Source organism: Eublepharis macularius, chromosome 1 (genome assembly GCF_028583425.1).
Source record: "Eublepharis macularius isolate TG4126 chromosome 1, MPM_Emac_v1.0, whole genome shotgun sequence".
Lineage (NCBI taxonomy): Eukaryota > Metazoa > Chordata > Lepidosauria > Squamata > Eublepharidae > Eublepharis > Eublepharis macularius.
In genome coordinates, this window is record NC_072790.1 from 132,452,397 (window position 1) to 132,475,259 (window position 22,863).

Consider the following 22,863-nt stretch of genomic DNA (forward strand, 5'->3'; position numbering starts at 1 on the left):
CCCCGCCTCCCAAGTTCTCGAAGGAAAAGCCGAGCAGAGCGGATCTTCTCAGGATCCGCTCCAGTGAGCTTGGGGGTGGTGGTGGGTGGGAAGGCATGTCAGAGCAGCAGGAGGTTGGGAGGTAGAGAGTCAGGGAATGGTTCCTGAAGCTGGCAAGCAGCAAGCAGCGGCAGAAGGAGCTGCTGAGGCTGCCGTCACCGCTGCTACTCTACCAGCCCATTCTTAAAAATGGAGAAGGGAAACAGAGAGGGGAAGGAGTCTCTGACTACAATTCCCAGGTAAACTTGGGTAGACCCACATTGCTCAGCTCTCAGGTTGGCAGGGAGAACTGCCTGTCAAGGTTATGTGGGCTAAGACTGGGGTTTCCACAGCAACTAAAGGTCTGCAGACATTCCGGGCCTATGTTGCCTAGGGAATCAATGGATCAGCGTCAGCCTGTCTGGCAGCACAAAGTATTCATGAATCGAACGAATCGCCCCCAAAAGTTGTGGAGTTTGTGAAAAGTGCAGCCCCATGAAACGTGGTTTCACGATAAACGAATAGGTCCAATTTGTCACGAAATTTGATTTGTATTTCAATTCATGGCCATGTCTACTCCCTACAATACAAAAGCCTTTTTGAATAATGTGGTTTTGAATTGTTTGAGGAAAGCTAGAAGAGTGCGGGCTCTCCTGACCTCCTCAGGCAGGCTGTTCTACAGGGAAGGGGCCACCACAGAGAAAGCCTGTGTATTGGCTGCTGTTGATTTCACCCATGTGCAGAGTGGCACCTGCAGGAAACCCTGTTCAGGTTAGCGAAGTTGTCATGGAGGAAAATAGGAAAGGAGGTGGTTCTGTAGATATGTTGAACCAAGGCCGTGAAGAGCCTTGTATGTGATAACCAATACATTGAACTGCACATGGTAACTGATAGCCAATGGAGTGACTGCAGAAGGGGGGGGATGTTCATGCTCCTGCTCACTCCGGATAAGTTGGGCCGCAGCGTTTTGCACCAATTGGAGTCTTCTAGTTAATTTAAATGGGAGACCTATATATAGTGCATTACAATAGTCGAGTTTTGATGTTACCATAGCATGGATCCAGGTGGCCAGGTTAGCCACATCGAGGTAAGAAGCCATCTTCCAGGCTAGAGTGAGGTTGTAGAAAGCATTTTTTGTGGCTGCCTTAACTTGTTTTTCTAGTAGTAGCATTGGATCCAGTATAACCCCTAGGCTCTTAACCAAGTTTGCAAGGATCAAATGAACTCCATCAAAAGTAGGGAGTACAATGTCCTTTAAGATCTTTGCCTTCCCAAGAAGTGTCACTTACATCTTGTCTGGGTTCAATTTCAATTTTGTGTGTTTTCAGCCATTTCACCACAACTGTCAGGCAGCAATCCAAGAGTTGTACTGCATCCTATGGGGACCTGGATAGCAAGATACAGAGTTGGGTGTCATCTGCATATTGGTGACATACAAACTCCATAGCTGAGAATGAATTCTCCTAGAGGCTTTACGTAGTGGTTGAATAACATGGGAATAACATTGTGCCGAAGACCCCGCAAGATAGTTCCCATTCTGGAGATAGCTGATCTCCAACAGCAACCCTTTGAGTCCGTTCCATGAGAAACGATTTAAACCAGTCTAAGGCAAATCCTTTGATGCCCACTTTTGTCTCTAAAACCCTCAACAGGATGGCATGTTCTCCTGTGTCAAAGGCTGCAGATAGATCCAGGAGGAGCAATGAGGAGGCATGGCCTTTGTCTGTATTCAGATGGAGACCATCCACTAACACTACTAGTGCTGTCGCTGTCCCATGCCCTGGTCTGAGTCCAGACTGGAAAGGGTCTAGAGAGCTAGAGTTTTCCAAGATGATCTGGAGCTGGTCAGCTACCACTCTCTCAGTCTCTCTATATGTGGATTTTGGGATATATGAATAAACTTTCACATTATATAAAAATGATATACAAGAGATTGCAAAGAACCAATCAACATAAAGACCAATAATTAGCAAATGATTCATTCTGCAGCTTTTGTCTAACAGTGGTCACTGCAGTAGTCTGTAAAGTGGACTGTTTGGCTGCAGGATACTGAAAGGAGAAAGGGAATTGCCTGCCATTGCTGGAAGGAAGGAGGAACATCACAGTCAGCACCATGCAAGCACATAGTTAACTGGCTAGCAGTCCCCACTGATTTAAAAGCAGTACATGTAAAGTAACAGCTACACACTTAGTGTTGACTGACCTCCTCGGCCTTACATACAAGGGTGAGAATTCCTTTGCAGTGGAGGCTGGCTCCCTTTTACCAGCCACTGCTGCTCTTCCTCACAGCATTAGAGCAGTGTGCTTCAAAGACTGGCTTTTATAGTTACCAAACAAGAATTTTCCCCCACCTCTGATGATGGCATGGTTTATATTATTATTCTAAACTCCCCATGTCCAGCTGAACAGTGTCTTTGTTAAAAGTCTTGTCTATGCCCTGAGTGAAGACAGGTTAAGAATGCCTAAGTTTAACCTGCCTGCAACAGCCTATTGCAGTTATTTATAATGGGGAAATTATACTTGCATTGTAAGATTTTTGTTATAAGCTTTGCAGTTAGTCATTGTCGTTTATAAAAATTCTCATATCAAACTGAAATTACAACAGTATTTTATGTTGGCAGCTTCTTCAAGATCCTTGAAGTTACTGAAGAACTCTCCCAGTAATGAGTGGAGCACAGAGGCTGGCAAAGGAAATGCACTGGATTCTGATGAATGCAGCCTCAGCAGCAGTACTCAAAGTAGCAGCTGCCACACTACAGACAGCATCCTGGAATCTAAACATTCCTCTCCTGTGAAACATCTGCAGAACTGTGCATCTGATTTTTCAAACAGCCCTGTTAAGGAATCTGACATTCTAAGTGATGATGAAGATGACTACCAGCACATTCTAAAGAAAGGCAGCCCCACGAAAGACATAGAAATCCAATTCAAGCGCCTAAAAATTTCTGAGAATGCCAGTGAGGATACAGAGGCAATGCATCCTTTTGAGAGAGACGATGAGCATGGGGCAGAACATCCTAAGTTAGTGCGTGGCCATTTCTGTCCCATTAAACGGAAGGTAAACAGTACCAGACGCGACAGAGGTACTTTGCTGACTATGCAGGAGCATCACCAGTCGCTTGACAGTCATCCTGATGCTTCCAGTTTTGATCTTAATTCAATTTTAGAAAGGGAATTTAGCGTACAAAGCTTAACTTCCGTGGTGAATGAAGACTGCTTCTATGAAAGTGTGGACAGGCATGGAAAGTCCTAGCTTTCTGTGCTTTCCCGCAAGATTCCAAAACAGATGATTGTTGTAATCTGAGAAACTACTAACTTTTTGACTTAATGCACTACTGTGTTTCTCAGCAGAAGTAGTTGTAAAGGCTTAAGTTATTTTAATTTATTGTGAAACAAACAAACAAAAAAAGGTTAAACTTCCCAGAATCTGCAACCTACGTTCTCTTTTGTATAAAATTAGGTAGCTTTTAAAAATTATGGGGAAAGGGAGATGGAAAAATATGATCCATACATTTGACAAGGGTCCATAGCTTTAATGATCTGAATGTTTAATTTCCTCCTTTTTAATTTTTACTTTATTTAAAGCAGTCACATTTTTAATTGTTCCTAAAAAAAAAATAAAAGCCCACACTTTGATGCAAGGTATTGTTTATACTTTATTTTATATATATAAATGTAAATACAAAAGTCTGTACTGTAATCTTATTTTATTGTATTTTTATTTTCTTTACAAACCTGTACAGTAAAATGTTCAATTCAGTAGGCATGTTGGTTGTGTTTTGCCTTTTTCTCTAAGAATACCAAGTTCAACATACAGGCATCCAAACCTTCTGCTCATTTTATCCTTGTTCGTGCTGTCAATGTAGGTTGGCTGTTCCAGCATAGGGAAGAGTTGAAAAAAGTTAACACTAGGTAACGTGCATTTATTCTGTAATCCTAATTGCTCACCTTCTGCCAGGCTTGCTCCAGGAAGATGTGATGATATGCATACTTGCTGAAATATTTCATTCCAGTCAACAGACAGGGTTACACACTTTTCGCTTGGCTAATATTAGTAAGTAAGCTAAAGCAAACTGTTGTCCTCAGTCCTTTCCAAGTTGCTTTTATTCCTGTTTTTCTTCTGTTTCAGTTCATCTCGGTAGTTGTAAGCAAACAGCTTTGGATCTTCATCACACATTTTCCTATATACGTCACAAAGGTTTTTAAAGTGAAACACAGAAAGTTGAGTTGGGCGCAGAGTTGGATCAACATCAGCTAACATGAGCATCTGTTCAGCCTTTTTCAAACGTTCTGCTTCTGGAAATAAAATTCTGAAAATAGTAGTAGAAATAATCAAATAACAGAGGCTGTAAAATTACCATCTTGTTCCATTATTATGATTTTACATTTATCAGATCAATTGTTTCTAGTGGCAGCTAACCCTTGTAAAATGACCCAATGATATAATTTGTTTCAGTTCCATGTTGTGCAGTCACCCCTCTTCCATGTATCCAAAGGCAAAAAACATTCATATTCCTCACAGTAAGGCTTAATAATCATAGAATCATAGAGTTGGAAGGGGCTATACAGACCATCTAGTCCAACCCCCTGCCCAGTGCAGGATCAGCCTAAAGCATCTCTGACAAGTATTCATCCAAGTATTCATCTCTGACAAGTATTCATTCTTGGCAATGATCATTGTTCTTGCAACTAGCTCAGCTATACACATCTCTGCCTCAGGCAGCTGTGATTGGAGTGTAATAGCACCACCCCAAAATACCAAAACATGGTTCCAAAAAATACAAAAAGGCTGTTTTAAGCTGTAAGGGTTATATCCTCCATCTATAGTATGTTGTTCTCTTTGGAGTTTGAACTTGTGTTTTTATATATGTATTTTAAAAAGAGACTCCTCTTTTCTCCATAATTGGGACCGAAATTGGCTTATCACATCTTTCTAGCCTTCACCACCTTATCACAACAAGAAGCTCTATATTTCACTGTCCAAGTCACTACATGATGCAGTAGAGATCTTGAGTCACTGCCTGACAGCTGTGGTCAAATGACTGAAAATGAACAAACAAACAGAACCCAGACAAGATGGAAGTGATGCTGGTGGGGAAGGCAGAGATCTTGAGAGCTAGTGTAGTGGTTAAATAATTGGACTGAGATACAACACTTCCCTGCTTCAAATCTCACTACTGCCATGAACTCACCAGGTGGCCTTAGGTGTAAGCCATTCCTGTCAGCCCTAGCTCCCCAGCTGTACAACGGGGATAATAGTAACACTGACTTTGTTCACTGCTCTGAGTGAGCACTAGTATGGCCAAAAGAGCAGTATACAAATGGAACTGTTGTTATTGTTGAAGAACACTATGCTCCCCACTTTTGATGGTCAGTTGACCCTTGCAGACTCAAGAGCCTAGGGGTTATACTAGATCCAGTGCTACTGCTGGAAAAGCAAGTTAAGGCAGCTACAAAAAGTGCCTTTTACAAATCTAGCCTAGGTGCCCCAATATACCTGGATCCATGCCATGGTAACACTGCGACTAGACTACTGTAATGCACTCTACATAGGCCTCCTCTCAAAGTTAACTTGGAAACACCTGCTGGTGTAGAATTTCACAGCTTGATTATTATCAGGAGCTAGGCAGAGCATGCATATTACTCTCCATTCTGCAGTCATTCCACTGGCTACCCACCAGTTACCAGGCTCATTTCAAGGTACTGGTTATCATATACAAAGCCTTTTATGGCCTTGGTCCTTTATATCTGCAGGTCTGCTTTTCTCCCTATGGCCTACCACAGCAGCTTCACTCATCTGAACAGGGCCTTCTGCAGATGCTACCCTGCACATGGGCCAAATCAACAGCTGGATTCTCTGTCATGGCCCCCACCTTATGGAATGGTCTTCCTGAAGAAATCAGGAAAGTGCCCACTCTTCTAGCTTTCTACAAACTGTAAAACTGAATCATTCACGAGGGTTTTCTTACACAGCTGATAAGGCTGTGCTGTAAGGATATGGTTCAGAGAGATGCACTGGTACAGGGGTTGGGACTGTAGACTATACTACTGTGTACTCTGCGTTGCTCTAAGTATGCTCCTAATAGAGATTCTTGTGCTGTTTAATATGTCATACCAATCTGCTTATGTTTTTGTTTCAATGTTGTTTTTCAGCTCTGTATTAGATTTCTGCTTGTTTTCAAATTGCTGCTCTCCCTGTCCTGTTGTATCATTTATTAAATACCCAGCCAATGTTCATATTGACTTATACTATGTAATCTGCCTTGAGTCTCAGTGAGAAAGGTGGACTATAAATAATGTAAATAATAACAATCATCCCATGAGGCATGTTAGCTTGAGAGAGTGTGATAGTCCCAGCATACCTGGGTCATGATGGCATTTTTCACTCACTCAGTTTCTACTATCAGTTACTACAATCATGAAGTAACTTTGGAAGCAGTTGCATCAACATTACTATTCCAAACAGATATTTTCTATTTGAGAAAGAATTCTTACCGTACTCCTTGATGACAGTATTTTCTTCTGAACTGAAAAACACTTTGAACAACTTTCTCTATCAGCTTAAAGGGCTGTTCTATCTTTGGTTTTACCAATGGTGTAAAATGAACGATAGTCACATCCACCTGTAAACAGAAAAAAAATAAGAGGAGGACCTCTATCACCAATGAAATTAAATGAGAACTCACATTCAAAGAACAGGAGCAGTGAAAATGTTAGCTCACAAGTATAAATTATCCCTAGAAGACAACTGACTATGCATTTCAGGTCTATGGAAATGAACCCTGGGAATGAGGCATTCATTCTGTATCTATAGTGCAAGTTCTCAACTTGGTTTCTATTTAATTATTACAGCAATAGGTCTATGTGCCCAGCTTACATTCTGCAGAGTGACTGGACAATTCTCCACTTTTTCATATATCGTGGCAATTAACTTTGGAAGTATCAACCGACTTGCTTATTCTTTTTTGTAAACCTCCCTTCCTCTAAGGAGCTCAGAACAGTGTACATGCTTACTCCAATTTATCTTCCACAACAATCCTATGAGGTAGGTCACAGTGTGAGAGAGTGACTGGCTTCAGGTCACAGAAAAGCTTCATCTCTTTGCCAGAATTTGAACACAAGTCTCCATGGTCCTAGACTAAACTCCTAACCATTACACCAAACTAAGCTTCTTAAAATGCTTAAATGCACAAAGGAAGGAAAGGAAGGAAAACATTTTTAAAGTAAGCAGTAGGGCTGTGCACAGGTGGAGAGATTCGGTATTCCTGCTTCGGAATACCTCCAAATCCGAAGCAGCAAGCCGCTTCAAATTCAGGTTTCGGGAATCGCTTCGGTATGCTCCATGAAGATTTGGAGCATACTGAAGCGAGAGGGGGAAACTCCCCCCCACCCCACCCCCTCTCTGGGGCAACCCCTCTAGCCCCCCCTGGGGAGACCCCTCCACCCCCACCCAACCCTGGGGAGACCCCTCCAACCCCCACCCACTTACCTGGTGGCGGGAGGGTTATCAGCTGGGTGGCGGCAGCACAAGGCAGTGCGGCCTGAAGCCAGCCTGCTCTTCTGCTGCCACACTGCCGCCTGAGCCTGCGGGGTGGTGGGGAAGGCTGGAGCCGCCTCCTCCAGCCCTTCCTGCCCCTCAAATGGCCGCAGCACGCCGGTAGAAATATGGTGCGCCACGACCATTTGAGGGGCAGGAAGGGCTGGAGGTGGCGGCTCCAGCCTTCCCCTCCACCCCGCAGGCTCGGGCAGTGGCACGGTGGCGGCAGAAGAGCCAGCCCGGAGTGACCACAAGGTAGGTGGGGAGGAGGTGGGAGGTTGATGTTTAAAGGGCCCCGCCGCTGCTTGCAAGCAGTGGCGGGGCCCTTTAAACAAGCCCCGAAGCTTTCCAAAGCATTTCCGAATGCTTCGGAAAGCTTTGCTTCAGTATTCCGAAGCGGGGCCAGCATGCCGGCCCCGCTTCAGGAATACTAAAGCTTGCTGAATCAGGACCTCTTTGGGTTTCTTTACCCGAAGCGAAACCCAAATAGCACAGCCCTAGTGCGCAGCATGTAGAAATATGGCGGACCCCATCCAACTGAAAAGAATTAAACCTTGTAAAAAAAGTGGCAAATGAATTAGATATAGCTTGGCATTCAAGGTGAAATAACTGAAAGAACTGTGATCTCAGGATTACACTTGGATGTTTTCTGCTTGCAGAAATACACAGCACTTCACATGGCTCACTCCATTACAGGCTGGAGTTCCTAGAACTCTAGGAAAGCTGCTTTGTTACTATGGCAATGGATTCAGGAAAATGCTATTCACTTGCAACTGGGTGCTTTAAAATTATAGACATTATGTGCTATTTCTGGGTTGTGTATATTGGCAGGCAGGATTACAAAGTCTAACAGAACATAAACATACTTAACATTGCTAGTAACAATACTGGCCTCTCTACTTTATTTTGCAAACATTTTAACAGACCAAAAATAATTCCTGTGAAACCAAAGCAAAAGATCGCTTAATGGAAAAAAAACTAGAGTATCTCCCTTCTATCGCTTTTGCTGCCCTCTCCCACCAGAAAAATTAATTTTCTTGTGTAGTGCAACAAGTACTTAAGAAACACATAATGTAAGCAAGCCAACTATTAGACAAAACATACAGCCAGAAGGAGCAGCCCACAAAGGCTCAGAATCAGCCACTTTAAATAAAGTCTTGTGTGGGCCAGAAGGAGAAATTGCCCTCCACCCTGTTCAGTCCTACCCCAGATAACCAACAGGGCACCCAACAGATCAAGCAACTGGGAAAACAAAGACTCTGACAAGTAGTATCATAGCCCAGGTTTCGTAGCATTGGCTGGATAACCCCCCTACCACCATCACTTATGCAAACAACTATGGCTGCAGATAACAAAAACTACACAGGGCTAAAGACTCCAGAAGACAAACAATGGGAAAGGGTGTGTGAGATAAGATTTAAAATACGTTGCTTTATATTTTATATCTTCTGGGATTAAAGCTCACTGTATAACATTTACGGAGTTATCATTTAAGGTACAAAATGTCAGGGTTCATGGGCTGTTGCTTAGCTTCTACTTCTTGACACACATAAATACCACATAATTCCAATCTTAGCCCAGCTGTACTGGCTACTCATTTGTTTCTAGGCTCAAGTCAATGTACTGCTGCTCACCTGTCTTTGAAAACATTTTCGTGTATCTACCGCTTAGTCCTTGAGATCAGCTCCATACTCCATCATTTGTTCAAGTAAACACTGCAAGAACAGAGAGAACTTTCTCTGGTGCTGCACCCACAGTGCGGAATACTTTCCCAAAGGACAATTAATAGCTTGCTATTTCCCATCAAGTAAACTTTATCTTTCTTTTAAAAAGCCTCTTTAAAAAGCTTCTTACCAACAGTTAAGTGAAAATTGTGTTAACATGGTTGGCTGCTAATATTTAAAAACTTCTACATTAACTTAATTTTCTTAAAGAGCATGATTCCTTAATAGAATTAGAGTTATGAGAAAACATGCAGTCGCTCTCGCTCCCTTTCTCTCTGCTGAGTCCTTCTATGGGGTCATTGGCCTCTATTAAGTTCTACAGTGGTACAAAGATAGTCACAACAAAAGCACAACACATACTCAGTGTACATGTTACTGGCAGTCTTGTGTTAACAGCATATGCATGTGGTTATGTACTCTCCAATCTCAAGACCCATTTCCAATATCAGCCACAGTGCTAACTGAATCCGTCCAATGGCATTTTAAAAGTTTGCCATCATTACCTCAAGTATGTTTATAAACCCACTATAGCAAGCCTACTCAGAAGAAAGTACCACTGAGCTCAACTAGATTTTCTCCAGTCTTAGGACTGCAACTTTCAGCTCAGTGGTGACCACTAAGTTTGGCTGGCTGCCAAGGTCAGCCAACATGGGTGGAGTACTCTTTATCAAGCTATCAAGGGGCACAGAAGTCTTCGAGTAATTATGTAATGGTAGTCTTAAAATCACATTAAGAAGACCATATAGAAACCAGTTGTTTCAAGATTAACGAAGCAAATGAGAAAAATGTAGCTGTTAATAAACTTGCGCCACTAACCAATTCCCTTTTCCTTTCCACGTTTCAGAAAACTATCAGGACAACTCATATTTCTCTTGCAGCATAATCAGCAGGTTTCCCCTTCCCACTTTACAGGCTTCTTCTTACTGACTTGTTACGACCTCTTCAGCAATGCTCTGTATTTATCAGAGAAGCATCATCAGCAAATGTTGCTGCTCTAGTGCCTGACACTCCTCAGAGAAAGTGACTACAGAACAAACTTCTGAGGGTTACAAGCTATCACCACCAGGTAGGTAAACTTGATCACATAAAATTATCACTTTAATTGTACTTAAATTTAGTACACCATAATACCTAGAAGGAACAGCAGTGGCCTAGTTGTGGAGGGGGCTTTGTAAGAGCAAATTGCCTGATTTCAACTGCAGCAGAGTTGGTTGTTGTGGGTTTTCCGGGCTGTATTGCCGTGGTCTTGGCATTGTAGTTCCTGACGTTTCGCCAGCAGCTGTGGCTGGCATCAACCATCGTTCTCCGGCCGTGAAAGCCTTCGACAATGCAGCAGAGTTCATTCTAAAGTTTCCCTTTCTTACGCTTGAAGCAGTTTTTAAAAAACATAATAAAGATGTCATTTCTTTTAATACATGGTTCTCAAAAGCTTTCATGTTCTCAAAGTTTCCAAGCTGTTGCCAAACATTTAGAGAAAATACTATACATTTAGGGTGCTGGGTTTGCATCTGTCTGTCCCATAATCTCTTTGCTTTTGCTCTCTAACCAAAGCATTTTCTCCAGTACAGCTTCAGTAAACAAAGTAGTCCTTTATTCTCCAGTCGATGGTACTGAGACAGAGCATGGGCAGCAGTGGTGTGTTAGCTGTACCAGAGAGCTTTATTTGTTTAATTTAAAAAATGCAGTTTTTCTATAAGGCACAGCAAGCTTTACATTCAGGAGAAGCTGTGTTTCCACAGCTTCTGTTGTCAAGAAAACATCTTACACGTCCCATCTGGCAGTAAGTATTAAGATAAGACTCCCACATTACAGTTCATGGTATTTAAAGTGTTATGTAAGACAAAACTGTATGCTTATATTATTTATGATGAGAAAGTGTCATTATTGCTGCTTTAGGTTTCTATTTGCTTTAATTTTAAATCTACTGAAACTTATAAACTGAAGCAAACATTAGCGAGACAGTGACAAGAGATGGATGGTACCATCCAGGGATGTCTCCATTTCCCATCTATCTTGTGAGCTGCAGAGTTGTGTATACCTGCTCTGTGTGGCTGCTACTATGTCAATTAAAGAGGACGGTCATAGCAGACTGCACACTTCCAGTCCTTGCAACTAATAATCACTCCAGAGAACACTTGGGGAAAGAAATTAGAGAAAGGACTCGAGATGATGTTCCCCCTCTACAAAATATATATTTAGTGAAATGATCTCTCAATGAACCTACCACTAGTACTAGTAAAGTTTGTCATACAAAGGTGATCTTTGAGAGCACACAAGAGACCCAAAGTCTTTTGGATACAGAACCAATTGCTTTTGCAGCAAACATAAAAAGACGGCTCCATTCTGCAATTCCGCATCTCTTTCACGGACAAAATTAAGGGCAGAAAGTCTCCACTGCTTCTGCCATCATGTAGTGTGTAGTCTGGTGTATTGTTTGGAAATTTCTTGGGATGGGCATGCTTCTCACAGCCTGCAGCTTGTTGAGAGAGGAAGAGAAAATGCGTTTGTGCACGTCCAGGCTCCTTTTCCAGAATGGAAAGTGCCGGGGAGACTTTCCAAACCTGCAAGATAGGAGCAGCTGCAGAACCCTTTCTCTTTACCCATCTACTGTAAGACAAAGAAGTGAGCAAGTATATTTGGATTTTTTTTTAAAAACCTGGATTCCTGAAATGGAAAACACAGCCGGGATTGAGGAAACCAATTAAAAGGATGGTTGTTGAGGATTTTCCGGGCTGTATTGCCGTGGTCTTGGCATTGTAGTTCCTGACGTTTCGCCAGCAGCTGTGGCTGGCATCTTCAGAGGTGTAGCACCAAAAGACAGAGATCTCTGAGTGTCACAACTGTGACACTGAGACACTGTGACACTCAGAGATCTCTGTCTTTTGGTGCTACACCTCTGAAGATGCCAGCCACAGCTGCTGGCGAAACGTCAGGAACTACAATGCCAAGACCACGGCGATACAGCCCGGAAAATCCACAACAACCATCGTTCTCCGGCCGTGAAAGCCTTCGACAATATATCAATTAAAAGGAGTTCTGAAAACGTATTACTTTGCTTTTCTGTTTATAGTAATATTGTTCAGAGAATAAAACTTTTCTTATATGGTAACTGGCAAAGGATGTGGAAATGAACAATCCACTAACATGTCTTCTAACAGAGAAGATGAATTATCTACTGTTTAAAATCTTCTAAAAATTTAAACATTTAGATACAAAATTACTTTAATCTTCCCCTTATTACAAAAAGACTGCTATAATCAATGGGTGTAACCAGCATGATATAAGTGCCAAAAGGCATCCAGAGGAATCCTTGTTTAAACATATATTTTAATAGATGAAATATATTATTCATAAAAAGGTTTAAAAGTGGTTTTTAAAAGCAACTCTGCTCCTAAACATATTTAGCTCAGCAGGTTTTTAAAAAAGGCTGGCTCAGCAGAGACATTTTTCTTTTTTGTATGTTGACAGCAAGTTTTGAATTCTATATGTAGTTACAGCCATGAGAAATCTACAAGCAGAAGATCCACTAATTACTGGATTCTGAACTCTGCATTTAGGCTTGTTAGCAACTGCAAATGTCTGTTCACAGGAGAGGCTGGCTCATCTATGTTTAATCCCTTTAATTACATACTAAAATCTAATCCAATCAAATTCTGTTGCTACTACTTCTACTATTATCAGTGCTCCTCCTAACAGGTTGAGAGCAACAAAATGGGACCACCCATGGATAAGCTTTCGGACACTTGGGGACTCCCTAGGTAGACAGAAAAATACTACTTTGTAATATTATTTTAAAGAAAAATATCCAAAATATCCAAGAAGGGCAGAGCACATGCCAGAGGCATGGCAAATTGAACATCAGTTTGAAAGGAAAATGTGGGGCATGTGTGTAAGTGGGCCACTCTGGCTCATAATGGCTAATAGTACACCTGAGGGAATGAGGCATGCATCCCCTCGACCAAGTTCTCCACTACAAAGAGAGAAAAAAACCCTTCTTCCACTCTCTGTATCACTCAGGCTCAGGGCTATAGAACTGCTGGAGTGGTGAGTGTTTTCTGTTGTCTTCCTTAACTGCTGGAGAGAATTAGCTAAGGTTACTATGTGGGAGGACAGTGTTTGGGTGTGTGTGAGTATGCACAGCCTGCTGGAGAGTGGTGCCTGTTGGAGTAACTGTTGTTTCTGTGCGTCTCTTTTGCCTGGGTTGTAGCTAATTGCACAAGGTGATTGTTGCTAATTGGAGAGGGTCTGTTTTGCCTGGGGCTGACTGCTGGCCCTGCCCTGCTGGGTGAGCCTTGAATTAAATTAGGCTCCTCATCACCAGAGGCTCTTGCCCTTTGGTTCTTAGCCTGCAGGTCTGGCCTAGGGGACCTGTTAGACACTGAACATCACTTACATCCTATAGGTGTTAGGCTTTTGGGGGGGGAGGTTCTGCAAGCCTTTCACAAGTAGTCTTGTGAGACAGCTTGGCAGGGAAGATACCAAGGAAGTACAATAAAAACTGGACCACTTCTTAAATGGATTGCAGCAGCATGGCTGGTGAGAGAGCTGAGGCAGTGACATGCAGAGACTGTGGCATGTTCATATTCTTACCTGAGGGTAACAACAATCACACTTGCAGCATGTGCAATTTGGTAGCCCTACTAGAGAGAACATACAGACTTGAGGCATGGTTGTCCACACTCCATTTCATAAGGGAAGGTGTTCATGGACAGAACACACGAAGCCCTCTTGAGAAGGCAACAAGAGGAGGAGGAACTATGTGGCTCTGGGTAAGAAGGTTAAGGATCTGGGAGCGTAGGTAGTGTTTTCATCCGTTCTTCCTGTTGATGGCCATGGTGTGGGAAGGAAAAGAAGAATACTGCAAATAGTTGGTGTCATCAGGAAAGGTTTGGTTTTTGGACCATGGCTTACACTTTTGAGATGAAGTTCTTCTATTGAGAGATGGTTTGCACCTCATGAGTGGTGGAAAAAATGTGTTGAGAGCCAGTTTGGTGCAGTGGTTAAGAGCGTGCGACTCTAATCTGGAGAATTAGGTTTGATTCCCCACTCCTCCACTTGAAGCCCTCTGGGTGACCTCGGGTCAGTCACAGCTTCTAGGAGCTCTCTCAGCCCCACCCACCTCACAGGGTGTTTGTTGTTGTGGAGATAATAATTACATACTTTGTAAACCGCTATGAGTGGGTATTAAGTCATCCTAAAGGGCGGTATATAAATCAAATGTTATCATCATTATTATTATTTCATAAGAGCCTTGCAAACCTGATAAGGAGGGCTTTAAATTAAATCGTATGAGGAAGCGAGACATTCAAAGCCTATAACTGGAGATAAGAACACCGAAGATTTGTGGGGAGTGGAACATATTCTAGGAAACATTTGCTTGCAGGTAAGTACAGAAACAAGAATCTCAGGGCATATAACTCATGGTTTCCATTGTCTCTACACTAATGAGCAGAGTATGGGAAACAAGCAGGAGGAACTTGAAGTCCTAATACAGGAAGGGGACTATGACGTTATATATATATTTTTTTTTAATAAAAATTTTATTGGTGAGTATATCTTTCAGATTTAATACATACATTCACTTAATATCTAATTAACCCTATCCCCCACCCTTTTCCTCTCCCCTCCCTATCGACTTCCAACAGCTTTCCAACCCTTAACCCCTCTTATTACTTAATGAAATCCCTTACTCTAAGCACATTCTAATTTTTTTCCAGATATTCTATCATATATATCAAATATACTATCAATATAGTATACATCTATCAGTTATACTATCAATATAGTATACATCTTATACCCCTCAATATAGCAGACCAGTGTGATATAGTATAATATATAACAAAAATCTTAGTTTGAACATATTCTATTTCTTTTAGACATATATTCTATCAAATATACTACTATCAATATAGTATGTATTATAAAACCCCTACTGTGTGCCATGCCACCAATGTGGCACAGCTCACAACACCATATTACATAGTCATTATATAATATACAACCTGATCCACTAACATTATATATCATTTGTAGTATATATAGTATACCCCATTAATATATTTATTTAACTATACTCTTATTCATATACTCTGAAAAAGAATTCCCCTAACCCTTATATTAGCTTAGATTATAATTACATTTCCCCTATATGGTAAGATCCCCCCCCCTCTCTTATCCTTATTTTTCTTTAAAAATTCTCAAACTGCCACAGTTCTCCTTTTACATCCCATTTTTTTCCAAAAATTGTTTCAATTTCCCCCAATCAGTAATATATTGCCCTAGGTCAAGCTCTTTAAGTTTCCTGGTCATTTTGTCCATTTCTGCCATGTACAGCAATTTGTAAATCCAATCTTCTACAGTTGGTATTTCTTGTGTCTTCCATTTCTGCGCATACAAAAGCCTTGCCGCAGCAGTCATGTAAAATAACAGTGTTCTATGCTGTACTGGAACAGTCTCCATTCCAAGGTTCAGTAGCAACAGTTCTGGCTTCTTATTAATTTGGATTTGCAAAATCTCATTAATTGCTTCAATTATTTCTCCCCAGTACTGCTTAGCTACTTCACAAGTCCACCACATATGATATAGTGATCCTTCATGCTTTCTGCATTTCCAGCATTTGTCTGACATATTGGTATTTCCTAGCGCAATTTTCTTTGGTGTTAGGATACCATCTGTAGATCATTTTGTACACGTTCTCTTTAATATTCGTACAAGTTGAAATCTTCAATGTGTTTTTCCATAGATGTTCCCACGCCTCCATCGTTATCTCTTTGTGAAAGTTTATTGCCCACTTCACCATCTGGACTTTTACTGTTTCATCCTCTGTATGCCATTTCAGAAGTAATTTATAGATTTTAGATATTTCTTTCTTGCCTTCTTGTAATAACACTTCCTCCAGCTCCGATTTTTCCAATCTTATACCTCCTCTCAAGCAGTCCGCATTATAAAGATCTCTGATCTGTCTGTACTGAAACCATCCATAACAAGGAGATGATTCTTCTTCTGTCTTTATTCTCAACTTTGAATGTTGTATTTGTGTAATCTCCTTGTACGTTAGGCATTGCTGTTCATTATCAACAGTTCTCGGATCTATTACTCCATACGGAACCACCCATGAAGGAATTCCTTCCTCCATATACGCTTGTATTTCTTCCAGACCGTGAAGAGGCTTCTTCGAATATAATGGTGCAAAAACATAGAGTCCGCTTTTACTTTATCGTACCACATGTACGCATGCCAACCGAATATTTTTTTATGTCCTTCCAAGGCCAGAAGCTTACAGTTTTTTAACTTCATCCAATCTTTCAGCCATACCAGAGGGACTACGACATTATAGGCATAAACTGAAACTTGGTGGAATTACACAACTGGATACTAGGACTGAGGGATACAACTTGTTTAAAAGGAATAGACAAGTAAGAGGGGAGGAGTAGCGTTACATGTAAAGGAGGTATATACTTGTAAGGAAATAGACGTATCTGATAATGGAAGTTCAGTTGAGAGTCTCTGGGTAAAAATAAAAGGAGTAATTAATAATAGTGATATTATGGTGGGTGTCTGCTATAGACCAGCAAGCCAGACACTTCTAGAAATCACAAAGTTCTCAAAGAGACAGGACACAGTGGTCATGGAAGATTTCAATTACCCAGATATCTATTGGAAGTCTAACTCTGCTAAAAATGAAAGGTCAAATAAATTCCTGACTTGTCTTGCTGAGAGTTTTTCAGAGAGTGGAGAGGGAAACAAGGGGTTCTTCTATCGTGGATTTGATTTTTACCAACAGGGAAGAAGTGGTTGACAAGGTGAAAGTAGTGGGCACCCTGGGTAGTGGTGACCATGTAATTTTGGAATTTTTACAGTCTTGGGGAACAGAAAAGCTGTACATAGTCAGACGTATAAGTTGGACTTCAGGAAAGCAAATTTTAACAAACTTAAAGTTATGATGGGTAGAATTCCATAGTCAGAAATACTTAAGGAGAAGGGAGTTCAAGAGGGGTGGGAATTTCTTAAAGGAGAAATATCGAAGGCACAATCACAAACAATTTCTATGAGGAGGAAAAATAGGAGGAGCCTAAAGAAACCAAGGTGGCTCCATAAACAGCTTTCTACTGAACTGAGAAATTTTTAAAAAAGACTCATTTAGGTAACGAAAGAAGGGCCTTATAACCAAGGATGAATATAAACAAATAACCAATGCTTGCAGAGAGAGTGTTAGAAAAGCTAAAGCTCAGTATAAGCTTAGGCTAACAAGAGATGCTAAAAACAACAAACAAAAATGTTCTTTGCTTATGGTTGTTGTGGGTTTTCCGGGCTGTATTGCCGTGGTCTTGGCATTGTAGTTCCTGACGTTTCGCCAGCAGCTGTGGCTGGCATCTTCAGAGGTGTTGCACCAAAAGACAGAGATCTCTCAGTCTTTTGGTGCTACACCTCTGAAGATGCCAGCCACAGCTGCTGGCGAAACGTCAGGAACTACAATGCCAAGACCACGGCAATACAGCCCGGAAAACCCACAACAACCATCGTTCTCCGGCCGTGAAAGCCTTCGACAATACTTCTTTGCTTATGTTTAAAGTAAGAAAAAGAGCAAGGGCATGGTAGGCCTACTGCAGAGTCAGGAAAGTAAAACTGTAACAGGCGATGAAGAGAGAACAGAACTGCTCAATTTCTACTTTTCCTCAGTCTTCTCCTGCAAGGGAAATGGTATTCAACATGGCAATAACAGCACATGATGGGGGAAGGGAGTTATAGCCTAGGATTGGCATTGGGTTGTACATAAACACCTAGTTTCTTTAAATGAAACTAAGTCCTCAGGGTCAGACAAACTGCATTCCAAAGATACTAAAAGAACTTGCAGGTGTAATTTCTGAGCCTCTGTCCATTATTTTTGAGAATTCTTGGAGAACAGGTGAGTAGCCAAAAGATTGGAGGCGGGCAAATGTTGCCCCCATCTTCAAGAAGGGGAAAAAGGAGTATCCGGGTAACTACCGACCCGTCAGCTTGACATCTATACCTGGAAAAGTTTTAGAACAAATCATCAGTCAGTCCTTGAACATTTAGAAAGGATGACTGTGATTACTAAGAGCCAGCACGGGTTTCTCAAGAACAAGTCATGTCAGACTAACCTTATATCTTTTTTCTGAAAAATTTACTACTTTGCTGGATCAGGGGAATGCTGTAGATATAGTTTATCTTGATTTCAGTAAGGCTTCTGATAAAGTTCCACATAATATCCTTGTCGATAAGTTGGTAAAATGTGGTTTGGATCCTATTACTGTTAGGCGGATCTGTAATTGGTTGACAGATTATACCCAAAGAGTGCTTGTTAATGGTTTCTCATCCTCTTGGATAAGAGTGACAAATAGAGTGCCTCAGGGATCGGTCCTGGTACCTGTTCTGTTCAACATTTTTATAAATGATTTGGATAAAGGAATAGAGGGAATCCTTATTAAATTTGCAGATGATACTAAATAGGGAGAGTCAGCAAGTACAGCAGATGACAGTCAGGACTCAGGATGATCTTGACAGGGTGGAAAACTAAGCTAAAACAAATAAAATGAATTTCAACAGCGATAAATATAAAGTTCTGCATTTAGGTAAGAAAAATGAAACACATAATTATAGGGTGGAAGAGACTTGCTTTGGCAGTAGTATGTGTGAAAAGGATCTAGGGGTCTTAGTAGATCACCAGTGAACATGAGTCAGCAGTGTGAAGTGGTAGCTATAAAGGCAAATGCAACGTTGGGCTGTATCAACAGCAATATAGTGTCCCAAGGCCAAAATGCCAGGTCTTTATCCAACAAAATATTTATTTCATTTTTAACCTATGTTTCTCCCCAAGGGGGATTCCAAAGTGGGCTACATCATTCTTCTCCATTTTATTAGCACAACAACTTGTGGGGTAGCTTTGGTTGAGTGTATGTGACGAGCCCAAGATCATCCAGCAACCGTCCACGACATACTGAACACATTCAGCTGACTTCAAGTTTACAATATTAAATGTTCACAATGATGCTTGATTTCAATTACCAAGTACAGCACATATTTAACTCTTTAATCCTGAATCAATGGGGCTTGACTGGATTATGCCCAAATCTTCACCAATTGTTTTTACTCTAAACGTCAGTACAATCTTGGATGCAGCTAGAATAAATCAAGGGACAGGTAAAGTTTCCAGTCCTCAAGAAAAATTAAAGTTCTAAATGGCCAGGACAGAAGCTTGAACTTGGCTTTTCAGAAAAGAGTGCTATAAAAGACAGAGAGCTTTATAAAACAGATCTACTGAACTACCATGAAAGACACAGAAAAGTACAAACATGCAGCTAAAACTTGTAACATTAATATTTTTAGATAAATTTGAAAAAAAAATGTTATACATCTGAACTAATTAAATTAATTGGAGATTTGGACTTCACAAACAGTTTATAATACTAGCTGTTGATACCTCTGTTCCTTTCACTGCCTCATTTCGCAGGACAGAATGAAGGCTTCTGCAGTGGCCATTAAGGGCAGAATTGCCCCATTTTGCATTTCCTTCCTTTTTAGCATTACCATAATCTTACATCTTAATACACAATGACAAAAAAGTAGAATTATCAAAAGGTGGTTCCTTGCGCTCAATCGTTCAAAAACACTTCATTTGTAATCATTTCTGTTCAAATGCCCTGTGTACAGCTGCTCGGTGCTTTTGTAGCCTTCTCATCTGCTGCAGGGTCACGTTCAGTCATTCATTCAGATAGCTTGCATTAAAAACCACAGCCTTGTTTTTTCATTTCTTTTCTTTTGCCCCTGCCATTCTCCCCCCTCCCCCTTCTCTCACATACAGACGGCTACAGCCTTGGTTGGGGAGCGATCAGACAGTTGCACACGTTTACCACAACAGAAGATAAAGAGGCAGACAAAAGGTGACAGCAAATCTCATCATGGCATCAGCAGCTCTTCAGTTCTTTGCTTTCATTTTAGCCTTGCTTGGTGTTTTTGGTGCAATCACAGCCGCCTTGCTGCCCAACTGGAAGGTGAATGCAGACGTGGGTTCAAACATCATTACAGCCATAACTCAGATGCAAGGGCTCTGGATGGACTGCACATGGTACAGCACTGGGATGTTTAGCTGCACACTGAAATATTCCATCCTCTCCCTCCCTGTTTACATCCAGGCAGCGCGGACCACCATGGTTTTGTCTTGCATCCTCTCGGCTTTTGGAATCTGCATCGCCACCGTTGGGATGAAGTGCACCCGCCTGGGAGGGGACAGGGACACCAAGAGCCACACTTCATTTGCAGCAGGAGTCTTCTTCATTCTTGCAGGAATATTTGGCTTGATACCAACAGCATGGTACACAAGAGAGATCATTTCCAATTTTCTGGACCCAACAGTCCCAGAAAGCAGTAAGCATGAACCAGGAGGAGCTGTTTACGTTGGATTCATTTCAGCAGGGCTTCTACTCACCGCAGGTGCGATTTTTGGCACTTCCTGTTTTAAAAAGCATCAGGGAGCCTGGATTTATCCTAACAAGCAGCACCAGCAGTTCCCAGGTGCTCAGCAAGAGAACAACACAGGCTACAACCTGAAGGACTACGTGTAAATACAGCTGCAAATATTAACCAGGTTTCCTGTACAGCCAAGTGCAGCTTTATGTACTGTAGTGTTTTTTAAAATAAAAAATATTTTCTGTTCTTGATAAGAGGTTGCAATTATATTTTGACAAAGTGTATTCTAACTACCCCCCAAAAAAGATAGCAAAAGTTTAAATAACTGTAACAACCCTTAATGTATTGCTGAAATTGCTTTACAACTCAAATGCAATAGGAAAGAACAAAATGAAGAATACAATATTTGACTTTTATAGCATGCAAAAGTTTGTTCATGTTTGTCATGTGCCAAATTTTGTTTCCCTAGGAGTCTTATTTTAACTATGGCACCAGCAAAGCCTATTGTGCCTCTACGGGAAACCCAATGTATTATTTCCAGATCATAGCTACATCTGTCTTTCATTGTTAGTTCCCAACTACCATGGTAACTAGATTTCTTCATTAAAAAAACTCTTGTGTATTTGCATGTCAAGACTGAAAAGCTGATTCAGATGTTGCCAAAACTGCCCCATCCCATCATTTAGCACCTGCTGCAGGTGCCATTTTTATTTCTGCAGAAACATCTACTTAATCCAACTATTGCTAGTTTGAGGTCCAAACATCAGGATGGAGAAGAGTATGAATAAAATATTTTAGTGTTTCAAGTTGCACCGTTATATATTTTTGTCTCTGTCTTAACTTTTAAATACCTTACCCTAGGTACTAAGCAATTGACTTAAAAAAATTTATCTTACCGATAACTGATAAGTACTTCAGCATTATGTTTGCCTGTATTATTATTTGACTCCTTTAAAGTATTATATAAACTTGTTTGAAAGACACACTTGGATCAGGCTCCACAGTTACTGGCAGTTTGCCACACACAGCTCTTGCAGCTACTCTGTTCGTAATTACTTTGCCAGCATGATTAGCTCCTTGCTCCTCTGAACCTTCTTTCTAAAAGCTGAAATGATTATTAATCACTGTCGGGAACCCCTCATCTCCATTGTGGGGAGAGGTCAAATTTGGATCTCTTGGTAAAAAAGCAGAGAAGTAATAAAAGGAAGGAAGCTTTGGCTAATAATTCAGGACACATAACATTCGCATATAAAACAAGTACCAATACTATGAATTTATGTTTCACTAATGGATACAAAGGTTGACACATTTCTTAAAAGATGAACGAAAAGGTAGTGAACAGCTAGATTGGGAAAGAAATGAGCCTTGGACAAGGAACTTGTTTTACTGGTCTCTATATCTACAAGGAGAAATGTTTTTTAAAAAAGACTATGACATTTATTTGGCTACTGTAGTACATTCTGTAGAGTAGTTCTATTAAACCAACTTTTTTTAGGATATATGTAGGAAGTGTTGTATTTATTTTATCTTAAGAATCTGTGTCCACTGTATGTTCAATGCAAACTTTGTGTCTAAAATAAAAAGAAATTTCTTCACATAATGAACACCAAAAAAAAAAAAACCAACCCTAGCCATAATGCAGGAAAATGGTCCAAAGCAGCATTCATGTTCCACCCAATGGTCATTAGGCCACAGACTGATTATGATCATGGCACAAAAAGATTCTTCACACTTCTGCCCCCTACAGATTACAATAATCCATATAATCCAGTTAATGTTTCCTCAAGAAGGAAAACCAAATGACACACTGCTCAAGTACCACCGGGCCATAAACGCTAAACTCCTACCAGTCTCAGCTAAAAAGATTCGCAAATACCCTGACAAAGGCCGCAAAGCTACAGCTCAGGAAGTAAAATAACCAGCAATTATTGCCAACAAAGTCATGTCAGAGCAAAAGAAAGCACCACATGCAGGGAGACAGAGAAGGAGAACAGTCATTAACAACAGTGAGCACCCTCCCTTCAGGCATGTATTCCTGTTACAATATTTAAGCAGAAGGCTGTATCATCTGGTACCACAAAGAAATTATAAAAAGGATACACAGTCCATCACAGACACAGTAGAAAGCATCCAATGTACATACATAAGGAACCA

The 22,863-nt window shown here is 41.0% G+C and overlaps 3 protein-coding genes across 7 annotated transcripts in view; 2 read left to right on the top strand and 1 right to left on the bottom strand.

The window, feature by feature from the left end:
- Positions 1-3,782, top strand: part of TIAM2 (TIAM Rac1 associated GEF 2) — a 215,442-nt gene extending 211,660 nt beyond the window's left edge. For all 3 annotated transcript variants that reach the window (XM_054969841.1, XM_054969840.1, XM_054969839.1), the window contains one exon: positions 2,640-3,782. In XM_054969841.1, coding sequence (XP_054825816.1) covers positions 2,640-3,271 — 632 coding nt within the window. In that variant the 3' untranslated portion in view covers positions 3,272-3,782. The remainder of the gene's footprint in view (positions 1-2,639) is intronic.
- A 48-nt stretch (positions 3,783-3,830) lies between these two features.
- Positions 3,831-22,863, bottom strand: part of TFB1M (transcription factor B1, mitochondrial) — a 62,313-nt gene continuing 43,280 nt past the window's right edge. For all 3 annotated transcript variants that reach the window (XM_054969842.1, XM_054969843.1, XM_054969844.1), the window contains 2 exons: positions 6,514-6,641; positions 3,831-4,328 (listed from right to left, as the gene is read on the bottom strand). In XM_054969842.1, coding sequence (XP_054825817.1) covers positions 4,082-4,328; positions 6,514-6,641 — 375 coding nt within the window. In that variant the 3' untranslated portion in view covers positions 3,831-4,081. The remainder of the gene's footprint in view (positions 4,329-6,513; positions 6,642-22,863) is intronic.
- CLDN20 (claudin 20) lies at positions 10,297-20,879 on the top strand. The gene is made up of 2 exons (XM_054969858.1): positions 10,297-10,345; positions 20,105-20,879. Exon 2 carries the CDS (start codon positions 20,202-20,204, stop codon positions 20,862-20,864), a length of 663 nt encoding a protein of 220 aa, XP_054825833.1. The 5' UTR covers positions 10,297-10,345; positions 20,105-20,201; the 3' UTR covers positions 20,865-20,879.

Coding starts and splice junctions, on each gene's coding strand:
- CLDN20 (XM_054969858.1), top strand. CDS start 20,202: ATGGCATCAGCAGCTCTTCAGTTCTTTGCTTTCATTTTAGCCTTGCTT.